Raw genomic sequence first — 12515 nt, 5'->3', positions numbered from 1 at the left:
GAGATGATGCCTTATTTCAACCTTATGGGACAAAAGAGTCCGATTTTAAATGGCTGAAACAATAATAAAAATGATCAGCTTACACTACCAAGATTGAGCAACTCCTGAGCTATTTCAGGGACCAAGGACACTTGTTCTTGTCATTTCCTACTTTGTATTCTCAGTATATCAGCAGTTCTGTCCTCAGAAAAGTCCCTCCACCTTTCATGGCTGCAGAAGCTCTAGACAGCACCTGCAGAAGAGGAGGAAAAAATCTGTTCATTTGCATGGATTTAAGGACAAGGAAACTTCCCCAGCGCCTTTCGCCCAACTGTCATTTCCTCAGAGCTCCGTGGCCACAATTGGTTCACATGCCCGTGTCTGAACAAGTCAACATAGGGTGGGCGAGGACTACCAGGGTTGGCTCGAGCCCAGAGGATTTACTGCCTGGAGCTACAGTTGGGCTGGAAGTGCTGGAAGTACTTGGCAGTACGGAAGGAGGTTGCACATATGGCCTTATAAAATTTAAAAAGCAAGGTATAAAGTAGAATATTAAGTGAAAGGAAATGGGAGGTTTCTGTGTGTGCATTTATTCACACACAAACATATGTAGCAATCTAATGTTAATTGTTAAATGGGAACTTGTTTTCTCACAGCTAATAGCCAGGGGCCAGAGTTGAGAACACAAGGCATCCTTAAGTCCCCTGGGGCCACCTTAGCGTAAGTAGTGGGGAGAGGGTGGAGGGCATCTCCCTCTGTAGCCAAGGGAGGAACACTACAGAGAAACACCCGGAGAGTTTAGAATGTCTGCAAGAAAGGAGACTGACAACCTGTTCCCCAAGGGGATGGTTGCTGTTCCTGCAAGCTCAAGAGAAAAAGCCTTGGAGAAAGTAGCAGGATGGCCCAGTTAGGAGGTCAAAGAGGAGACAGAGACTGTCCCTACTAGCTGCTCCTACTCTGAAGGTGGAGGAGGCGAAACCTGCATGTGCCTCTGAGCTCCAGAGTAGGTGACCTTGGAGGGTAGAAGAGATTGAGGAGCGATAGGTTTGAGGGGTTCATCAACGCAGCATGCCCAGGGCAATGTGCTGCAGAGGTGGCTTCCTGGGATTCGGTCACAGGATGAAGTTGACTTGAGGTTAACACCTGGGGGGAGGGGAGGTTGCCTTCCCAGAGGGGAAGCCCCCCCATCCAAGGAGGGGGCTGTCAGATTGCTCCCGGCAGCTACTTGGAACTAATTTTCCTCAACCGTGCAGGGGAAAGAGGATGGGAGCACCGGGGAGAGCTCTCCTCCCCCCTTTAGCTCCCTCGAATCAATGTAGTCTTCTCTCTCAAGCTGCTGCTCCCGTGGTTCCTTAAATGGGCAGGTCACTGATCATTGCTACTTCACCCCTTTTCATTTTTCCTTAAAAATTATTCTCCACTCTGCTGTTGACCATTGCACTCATAGCATATGCTGCCCTTCTCATCAGTGATTGTCGTTAAGCTGAATGAATAGCCCGTTTTCTTTGAGTCTGCACATGCTCGGCAGGCTGGCAGACACTTGACTTCAGGTCAGGACTCTGGAGTTCAAAAAGACTGTCATTTCTGGAGTTTCATTATTCTGTGCATCATTCAGCAGATCTGGTCAGTAAATACAGTTAGTGGAAAATTTAGCTATCTCCTTGCTTCCTTTAAGAGGTGTATATATATATGTATTTTTTTTAACTTAGCCAAAACCATGTATGATATATGTTATTCAGAATGTGTAACAAGGAGCTTCACCTTTATGACAAATATTGAAAACTCCTTCCTCTTCCAGTTGCTTTGCTGGCATTAGGAACTTGAGTTTTGATGACTATTATAAAATTATGGGGAAAGAAGATTTTTAATGTTTGGGGAAAAAGTTGTGGTTGTTTTTATATCTGCCTTATTAATCACTAAATATTTTTCTTTTATTATTTTCCAGATACCAGAGTAAAAGGATGGTTTCTTCTGGACAATTATATACCTACTTTTATCTGCTCTGTCATATACTTACTAATCGTATGGCTGGGACCAAAATACATGAAGAACAGGCAGCCGTTCTCTTGCCGGAGAATTTTAGTGGTGTATAACCTTGGCCTCACATTGCTGTCTCTCTATATGTTTTGTGAGGTAGGTCTCTCCCTTAAACGTGCTCTGATCACTGTCCTGAATTGTGTTCCTAAATGAAGAAGGGCAGCTGCATTGCGGGGTGGGATGAGTAGACTGGGAGAGCAAATATATTAATCCATTTCGAGTATGTTTTAAAATTGATTTTCCAAAATGCCAGAGTTGTTTGTATATATATGCCTTCTAGAATATCTAAAATAGAAGCCTTTGCTATTGATTCTTTTGTGATGTTCCATATTATATTCAGAATTAAATATTTCCAGAAATAAGTTTATGCAAGCAGAGTCCAGGGTGGAAAATGAACAAAATGTGACAAACAGATCTATGAACATTTTATTATTAAGCATTTAATAGATGCAATATTCTCGTTTGGAAGTGGGAGAGGAAGGAAGTGGGTAGCAGTTGTGTTTGGTGTGTTTTTTGGTAAGTCAGCCTCTTGCCTGATCTGATAACCGTAAATAGCTTTGAGATTTGACAAGTTTGTTTTTAAAAGCTAAGAAGAGTGGATGGTGAGATCTGCGTTTAAGATTTGAATGGTCTGTAAGTCTGGCCAAATTATTTTTTCTGTATAACTGGGATGTTGAAAACCGTATTTGATGATCTCAAAGGCAAACATTGTAGCTGAAATAAAAATGAAAGAAATTGGAATCAAAACTTATGTCCTCCCTATTTTCACTATTATGTAATACATGCTTTAAAGCTAAAGGGGAGGAAAGCTGCCCTCTAAGGGTAAGCATGGTTTGTATATGTTTTTAGGGGAGGAGCTCCACCTTTCAGGCTTACAATAAAAATGTCTCACAACACAAACTATTGTTAAATCCTGGGTGGAATATTAAGCCATATATAAACATTTGCAAGCACTCCCATTTAGATTTTTAACTTTTTATTGTGGCGTTATTCTCCAAGGAGTAGTAAAGAAGAAAAGGGGAGGTGGGGAGAAATCAAAATGAATCTTAAAATGGATGTTTTGAGGAAAGATCGAATTCTCCATCAGCCCCAGGCCTCTCCATCCTGCCTCCCTATCTGCGTGCATGTGGTTGTGCGTGAGAGCGTGTCTGGGTAGTTACACCCGTGCAGAACGCTCTGTTTGATAGTGAGAGGTATTGACTGCTCCTGTGGGAGGTCTGTGCCTTATTCTCCCATGTATGTCTCATAAGCCAGCTAAAGAGTTTATGATTAGAATGGTAGATGCTACTATCACTACTTTTATGCTTAATACTCTGTGAAATGCTTACAACCCCTTTTCTTCGCCTTTTTCTGTCCTATTCTAGAATGAAGGCAGTTTAATTAGCCTCCCAGATGGATATTGCAGGACTGGAGGCAGGGGCTGTGCACAGGAGTGACTCCTGGGCCCAGCACTGTGCACATCGCTCTGTGTTCAAGGGACAGAACTGCAGCAAGGTGTCAGGTTGTTCTGAGTGAATGGTTAACTTTCCCATAATTGATAGATGATACAGCTATTTCCTTAAGAAAGCTTTTATAGAGTTTGTTGTTATGCATAGCAGTATTCTAAAGAAAAAATATTTAAGATTATTAAATCTTCTTAGAACTTACGGGTCTACCTTATAGGTTTCTCAAGCCCTGGAGCTACGGCTCGAACTTCATAATTTAACCTTTTATAAACAGGTCATTCTTGGGTAAAGAGGGGAAGAACGGTGCTGTATAAATTGCTGCTGTGTGCGTAGGACTGAATTTGGAGGGTTCCAGAAGCACCATAGTAGGAAATGCAGATTTTCCTCTGACAGTTTGGTAAAACTAAAGGTGATGTTGAGCCCTCTAAGCACTGGGTGAAGAGACTTAAGAAATACACAGCAGAGGAAAACATTTTCAACTCACGACTTAACATACATACAGCAGTAATCATAAGGAGGCAGTAATTCCTTAAATTAAATCCAGTTTCTAAAAATACGCCCAAATCAGTGTTACTGAGTTGAAAATAAGCCCTACATTTTACTACTTGTTACATGGTATTTACATTCGGATGTTTGTGATTTTTTTTCCCTGTATTTACGTAAACCCATCAGTAATTCAGTAATACCGTTATAACATATCCTTTGTCAAGTTTTTCATTTCATCTTAGCTACTATATTTTTCTTTTAATTAGCATTTATATTCCATTGACTATTAAAACCTGGGAGGGCAGTCATGGAGTTCTGTGACCGAACAGACTGAGGAGGTCATAGATCCCAGTTGGACCCCTCGTTTCAGCAAAATGTCCCCAGAGCTGGAGCCATTTGCCTGTGGTCACACAGTTGGCAGAATCTTGACTATTCATCTTTATTTACCCTTCTGCTTATCTACATGTCTGGGTCTGTAAGGAATTTAAAAAATAAATATGTAGTCATTGATAGTTGTGTTTATTTTATGCGGTGTGAATTCACAGCTGCTTGGCAAGTTCTAGGCTAATACAAATACAATTAACTGTCACTTAAAGGAGACAAAGAGAAATCTTGAAAGAAGGGAGATAACAAGGAAGTAAAAGGGGGAGAGGCACTATAACATTAAAATTACCAGAAGAAGGAAAATAACTAAATGACAGTTTGAAAACCGAAACAGAGTTTAAAATCTAGAAGGAGTTTACACTTGTTCATAGTTATTGCATTTGATAGTAAGAAGATTAAAAGGAGAGGCTTGGTATTACTTGTAGTTATCTCATGAGCTTAGTGTTTATTTTCAGGAAAATGATCGTAGATCCCTGAGTAGAAGTATATTTGAATAGTGGTGTGTTTTAGATTGAAAATACAGGAATTTATGGCAAGCCTTTTGGCTTTTACTTACTGAGTGGGTATTATCTAAAATCACTGTCCGGGGATGGCTGGGTGGCTGAGTCGGTTAAGCGTCTGCCTTTGGCTCAGGTCAAGATCCCCGGGGTCCTGGGATCGAGTCCTGCATTGGGCTCCTTGCTCAGTGGGGAGCCTTCTCCCTTTCCCTGCCGCTACCTCCTTGGGCTTGCTCTCTCTGTCAAATAAATAAATGCAATCTTTAAAAAAAATAAAATCACAGTCAGTGGTGAAGGCTCAAATAAAATTTCTGTTAATAGAAGAGAAACAGGTTAGTTTGTATTAGTTACTCAGCATTGTAATTCTGTGCCCTTCGTAGCAAATGTAAAATTCTTGTGTGCTTTTCTACCCTCTGAGATTCAGGGCAAATTTCGTCTTTATCGAAGCCTCCCTGTTTCCCCAAGCTACCTGTAAGTCCCCGAGCTCCAGATTGAGAAGCCCCAACCACAAAACGCCAGATGTGGCTTTTCCTCGTGATGCGGTCTATGTCCAAGTTGGACTCGTTTCCACTGCCCCCCCCCCAGCAAGCTGTCTGAGATACTTCTAACTCCTTTGTTAACGTGACAAACGTGGACCATTGAGGCAGCTGCTGTATCCCGACGTGGAACCGTTTTGGTGTGTCTGCTCTCCTCCTGCCTTAGGCTTGTACCCCCTCAGCTGAGAGGATCTAATCGCTTGGTTTGTTACAGTCCAAAAGGGAGCATCTCTGTTGATCGGCCTGGGTCTTGTGCACTGATCCTGGGACTCAGCGGTAGCTGCAGGGGAGGCAGGCTCAGTATTGTACAGGACACCAGGCTTTGAACTTTAAGGAGGAGACACTGAGCTCTCAGCCTGCGAGTTATGCATAGTTGTACTCAAACCCCCCAACACCAATTTCTTTCATTCTTTCACCAAGAAACTCCCTCTTCTTTCAGACCTAAGGCCACCTCTGTTTGACAGTCTCCATCTCCTTCTTAAGGACTGTCCGTGAGGATCAATTCCCCTGTGAAGCCAGGAGCACAGGGAGTCAGGACTTGAGCTGTATGGAGCAGTGATTCTAAGCCTCTCTTGCCTTCCCACTGTTCCCAAGAAACATGACACATTGCTCTCCACTCAGGTATTCCGCGGGGTGTGGCCACAGCACCCTGTCCCTCACACACCCGTCACTGGCTTAGAAGATGGCTGTGACCTCGGTGTTTCTTCCCCCTGTGAATTTGGTTCCACCAAATGGATCGTGAGTACTAGGGTAGAAAATAGAAAATGCCAAAAGAAAAAGAAGAAGAATGCAAATGCCTGAACCACCTTTTTACTTTATTTAACAAAACCACAGATTACAAATAAAATTGTTTTTTTGAGTACTTGTTTATGTTTATTCCCTTGCAGTTAGAACTGTCTGTTGTGAATAGGAGGAGAGAACAGTCTCAAATATTCAGAACATTTAAAATGCAATTTTAAAACCGTGATCGATAGCTTCCTGGATAGATGGATCTGGATTGACATAGATCCAAACCTTCCTCTTTCTTCCCCTTTGCATTTCTTATTTTAAATTGTAATTTTAGAACTGCTTCGAAATATGGAAAGTAAAATCACATTAATGATATCTATGTACTTCACAAACATTGACTTTTATTATTGGTTTGAATTTAAAAAGAAGATATTAGGGGTGCCTGGGTGGCTCAGTTGGTTAAACCTCCACATCCGGGCTCCCTGCTCAGCGGGGAGTTTGCTTCTCCCTCTGCCCCTCCCCCTGCTCTTGCTTTCTCTCTCACTCATAAATAAATAGAGTCTTTAAAAAAAAAAAGAGAAAATATTATAAAAATGCGCGTGATGAGCACTGGGTGTTATATGCAACTGATAAATTGTTGAACACTACATCTGAAACTAATGATGTGCTATATGTTGGCTAATTGAATTTAAATTTAAAAAAAGATTATAAATATGCATCTGAAGTACAGCCCCTTCCCAGATACAACTTTCTTCTGAAGTTCATATGTTTCTTCTCTGTACGTGTTTTTATACTTTCAATATATGTGTATCTATACATGACAATATTATAGTATATTTTGGGAAATTTTTTAAAATTTATGTTGTTTACTGTTTATACTCTTTCAGATAGCTTTCTTTTAGTCAGTATTACATTTTGAGATGAATCCATGTTGAATCATAGAGATTTAGTTAATTTCATGCATTTCTGTATTATTTCAGTGTTAGAATTTATTATACCATTTTATGCAGTTTTCTTTGCACGGGCATATAGGTGTCCAGTTGATAGCGTTGTATGGAGTACTCTTGGTCTCCTTGTGCAAATGTGATTTTTTTTTTTAACTAGATGTATACACCTAGGACTTTAATGCCTGAATCTGATAGTCTTCTTGTCTTTTAGTAGGGAAATGTAACCTATTTTCATTTAGCATAGTGATTATTTTGGAATAATTTCTATCACCTTTTTTGGTGTGTATATGTGTTTTCTTTGTCCTTTTTTCCCCTTCTTTCCTGTCTTCTGTTGAATCTTTATATTTTTTCATTTTAATGATTGAATAGTCATTCATTGTAATTCTGCATTTTAGTGTTGCCCATGAGTTTTTAATATGCCTCCTCGACTTGATAAAGTCTACAGTGAATTCTTATTTCCACCCTCCGCAGTCACACAGGACCTTGGAAGTTTGCATACTGATCCCTGTCTTTCGTGTGTCTCCATCTTGTTTCGTGCCAGCGTCATCTTTACCGTCAGGCCTTGCTCTTTGCTGTGCTCAGTTCTGATCTGTGAAATCCCGTCTTCCCTTTGAGGCTCTGCTCCCTTCTCCTGGAGTAGTTTTTTGCTGTGAAGGCTCAACTTGTAGTCTCTGTTTGAGCATCATTTAATTGGTCTTTAAGCTTGAATAATATTTAAGTGGGGCATAGAATTCTAGATTAAGTTCTTTTTCTTCAGCACTTTGAAGGTTCATTCCAGAGAAGTCCGCTGCAGTCCAGTTTTTGCTCATTTGTAGGTAATCATTTTTGTTCCGGGTAATTTTTAAGTTGCATTTAAAAAAACAGTTGTGTGCCTGGGTAGTCATCTATTTTTATTGATCTCATTCAGGACTTGCAAGCCTTTGGTCTGAGAGTTTACATATTTCATTAGTTCAGGAAAGTACTGGGCCATCATCTGCTTGACTCTGTCCTCTCTTCCGCACTCTACTGTTAGACACGTGTTAGACAGTCCCCGACTCCACTAGCCTCTCTTTCGTATTTGTGCCTCTCTCTCTCTCGCTCCTCCGCATTCTTCTGAGTCACTCACACTTTGCTTTGTCTCTACTCTGCTGTTCCAGCCATCTGTTGAGTTTTCAGTGTAAATGACTGTATGTCATTTATTTCTGAAGGTTGACTGCTTGTCTTTTTTTTTCTCATTACATAACATAGGAACATTATGGGGGGTTTTTTCCTCCATGATCTAGATACGACCGTTACCTCCAAACTTAACCATTTACTTTCAGCCACATCTGTGAGATCATACCTCTGGGAATAATTATTAAAGCTACGTTAAATCTCTTCTTTAAAAACAAAATGGTTTGTTTGGTGTTCTAGGTAAGCATCCGAATTAGTATTGCTGGGTGGGGTCATCTCAGGTAATGTGTCTTCCTCAAATAAAAGGAAGATTCTAAAAGGACTTAAGTGTAAGCTAACATCCTCTTTTCTGAATAATGTTTTGGGGAGGAGGCCTCACCCTTATAGTGAGGCATCAGTGGCGATGGACTTGGTTCCGTGTAGCATTTCTGTGTGTCTTTACAGTGGGGGAGCTGGTTCTGCTTTTGTTTAGTTTGCTGAGTTGCCAGAACCAGATGTCAGTCCTTTTTTTCTTTGAATCTTCTTTTGAAGCTTTCTGATGCTGCTTTATTGAAAAGATGAAAGAAATGTGCTGAGATGAGTGTTTTGCTTGTGCCTTCTAACCCCCCTATAATTGTGGGGTTGATACAGTTGAAGCATCTCCCCCGGCACTGACAGTCTGTTCCTCCCTGGGCTCTGCCTTTGAAGGTCCTGATAGAACCACAGAGCAGTTGCTTTGGAAACATTATACTCTAAACCGTCTTGTTTTTCTTTCCCTTCAGGCTTTCCTAAAATAGAAATGTTATTGTGGGGAAATAGGATTTGGAAAAGCACTTAAAAGACCTGGTAGTTGAATATTGAACTTTATTTAAAAAAAAAAAATTGTTTACCAAAGTACGTAAAAAAATATATTTACTATTCTGCTTTTTCTCATTTAACAGAGGTACAGAGAAATTGAAACATCTGGTGAGATTAATACTTCTCAGAAAGACCTGATCGTTGCCTTAAAATACTCGGGGGTGCCTGGGTGGCACAGCGGTTAAGCGTCTGCCTTCGGCTCAGGGCGTGATCCCGGAGTTATGGGATCGAGCCCCACATCAGGCTCCTCCACTATAAGCCTGCTTCTTCTCTCCCACTCCCCCTGCTTGTGTTCCCTCTCTCGCTGGCTATCTCTATCTCTGTCAAATAAATAAATAAAATCTTAAAAAAAATAAATACTTCTCACTCTTAGTTCCCTTGCAACTGAGATTCCTTGCTCAGAAGGGAACTTTTCTCAGGGAGTGGAAGCACCCCACTCAGTTATGTTCCTCTCAGTTTATCTGGCACTGCCCTGAGAGAATGCCTTATATTGGGCAAATGGAGAAAGGGTGCAGCCCAGACAGCCTTCCCCTCTCTTCCCCAGCAGAAGAGGGAGGATTACCTTCCAACAGAGCGCAAGCTTCAGAGTTAGTCCAAAGCCAGGCCTGACTTCTCTAAACTGACTCTGCAAACTTTTGGTAACTTGGCCTTGCAGCTGTTATAACAAGGAACATGCCCCTCAACCAAGCAGACTTAATCTGCAAAACAAGAGTCAGTAGGTAGGCTGGAGAAGTCTTTTTATTTTATTTTTTTAAGATTTTATTTATTTGAGAGAGAATGAGAGAGAGAGAGCATGAGAGGGGGCAGGTCAGAGGGGGAAGCAGACTGCCCGCTGAGCAGGGAGCCTGGTGTAGGACTTGATCCTGGGATTCTAGGATCCTGATCTGAGCCAAAGGCAGATGCTTAACCAACTGAGCCACCCCGGTGCCCTGGAGAAGTCTCTTTAAATTATGCAAAGGATGCCCTGGCCGGGTCCTCGGTACACAGCAGGAGCAACACCACTTCAGACCTAGTCATGGGCCTTCATGCGTGAGCAGCAGAAATAGCAAACATCCGGCTACAATCATAGCAAAGACTTATATGGTGCCTCCTTATGCCAGGTACTGAGCTAACTCCTTTACTGTTCCTTGGACTGTCGCCGCCCTTTCTGCCAAGCGAGAGTTCCCGGGTCGGCCTGGGATTTGGGTCTGTGCCTCAAACCGTTGTACAGTACGGCATCGAGATGCTGAGTCTTGGCTTGAGGTTTTCCTCTCCTTAGCCACTGACACCCCATGAAGTATAAAATGAGCATTTCTTGCTGGATGTGTGGCAGCTACTTAGCAGAAGCCACTCCTCAGGAGGCCTGAGAAGTGAGAGAAAAGGACTGCCAGCATGAGAGGGTTCAGGGTTCAGGGGAAAATGCCAGACATCCCTGTTGCAGCTTGGGCTGAGGACAAGCTGTTCCTTTGTGCTTTGTTCTAAAGACTTCTCTAGTGTTCAGAGCCTGTCCTTATGACTTAACCAAGAGTATTCCATTCAGCAGGAACCCAAGGGTGTTCCTGGTCATAAGGAAAACAAAACAAAACACTTTTGGAGGTTGTGCGTGTGAAATTATTTTAATGGGCATCCTGATGGTCTGGACATGAAAGATTTGAAATGCAAGGCCGCGTGCTTTGACCTGACCCTGTTCCATAATAGCACAGCCAAGAGCAGCTAGCTACACCCTGGAAGAACTAGATAATTTCAGTTTTGGAGCAGCCGATGGTTAATTTTAAACCCACCATCTGCTGAAGTAAAGATGCAGGTAGAAGTCTACTTTTCCTCGGATTTCTTCATGGGTAGAGTACCCCCAGTGTGCTCTTGAATTATTAAGGATTCAGAAACAAGCACAGAAGGTCAGAGGAGCATGGTACTCCTGTTTGAGAATGCAGTTAAACTGAGAGCCCGAATTCCTGGGTTCTGGTCCCAGCGGTGCCACCAGAAAGCTATGTGACTCTGGGGCATCCGTATCACTTCTCATCTCTGTTTTCTTTTTAAAAACATGGGCTTGTACCAAGTCTAAAAAATACACACTTGGGCATTCACATAGAAACAGTAAAAGCTGTGAAAAGTCAACCCCCCACATACTTGGTGTTATTTGGAAATGTCCTTGGGGTCCTCTTCTAGATACAATTTGAATTCCAGTATGGACAGTCTCTTCTCATTATCTTTTATTGGATGGATGTCTGCGTGGGGGTAATAACCACACAGCTCACCAGGCCCTTATCACTAAAAGCAGCCAGCCCTTTTGGAAAAGGGTTATCCTGTGGCTCTCACATCTTGAGATATGGGGGTGAAAGGCTGATAATGGCCACCCAACGTGACATTCTTCTGCTTGTTCTTTAAATGTTAAATGGCCTTGTTTCTTGAATTCCAGAAAGTGCCCGGAAATGGTTATCATACTCAAGGTTCTACCTCATTTGTGGCTAAATGTGGTGTTAGATGAGGAGCCATCTCTCACCATTAGAAATGATCCACTCCCTGAGCTGCGTCATCCAGACCTAGCTGTGACAGTCGCCTAACTTCTTTTCTTTAAATGAAAAGATGCATGAAACAACCTTTGGTCATTGAATTTGTCCCGTAAGAAGGGAAAGCTTCTAGGTCGGCTTTCATTCTAGCGCTTTCCGTGCTCCTGGCCTAATTAAAGTTTGCTTTACTCCAGGAAGGAGAAAGCACATATGTTTTGCAGGGTGCTGTTTGTATTTTGATTACTTGGGAATAGGCAGGTAGAGTAAATAATGCACGCTTTGTTGCTCTTGGAGTAGCTGGTGGTGTACAGAACTGTGTAGGTGGTGTCAAGCTTCTGTCGTGGCCTCCAGTTTCATTGAGGTACAGTCCTGTGCACTCTTGAGCTGATTCCCAGGAGCCCAAGGTAGAGAGACCTATCCTTACTTTCAGTGCCTCACCTTTGTCCAGCCTCTTGGGCCCTCTTGCTTTGCAATGTCTGCAGCAGAATGTTGAATTTCTGGGGAACTGACCAGAGCAGCTTTCTGGAAGGAAGCCAGGCCCAAGCCCTGAAGGGAAATGGTAGCCAAGGTGACTGTGACTGGAGCGTTGTCTCCACTGATGTGTCCTAGGGGCGTTGAAAGGAAGAGCCTTGCAGAGCCTATGCTGTTCCCCTCTTATGGGGGATGGAAGGAGCAGAACCTTCCGCTACTGGCCCATTGTGTAGAGAATTGATGAGAGTCTTGATGAGTAAACTTTAACTCAGGGGCTTGGTCCTCGTGTGTTAAATTTTTCTATCCCTTCTGAAGCTGAGGCTCTTTGAGAATTCAACTTTCCATGTCCCCCCAGTATGACATTTGATGGAGACTGGTTTTTCCATCTTGTGAACAGAATTCAGATGAATATTGTCAAATTCAAGTTTAATTAAAATACTTTCTTTGTGTTTTTTCAGGTTCTCCATTTGCAAAGCAGAAATGATATCTTTTTGGTTTTGGGTTTGTTTTTTGTTTTGGGGTTTTTTTT

General features: G+C 42.2%; 1 protein-coding gene across 2 annotated transcripts in view; it reads left to right on the top strand.

Annotated features, from left to right (window-relative positions):
* Positions 1 to 12515, top strand: part of ELOVL5 (ELOVL fatty acid elongase 5) — a 75985-nt gene that overhangs the window by 49611 nt on the left and 13859 nt on the right. For both annotated transcript variants that reach the window (XM_034647809.1, XM_002922954.4), the window contains one exon: positions 1925 to 2112. In XM_034647809.1, coding sequence (XP_034503700.1) covers positions 1925 to 2112 — 188 coding nt within the window. The remainder of the gene's footprint in view (positions 1 to 1924; positions 2113 to 12515) is intronic.

Source organism: Ailuropoda melanoleuca, chromosome 19 (genome assembly GCF_002007445.2).
Source record: "Ailuropoda melanoleuca isolate Jingjing chromosome 19, ASM200744v2, whole genome shotgun sequence".
Classification (NCBI taxonomy): Eukaryota; Metazoa; Chordata; class Mammalia; order Carnivora; family Ursidae; genus Ailuropoda; species Ailuropoda melanoleuca.
The sequence above is the reverse complement of the archived record's forward strand: the minus strand, read 5'-3'. Positions and strand labels throughout refer to the sequence as shown.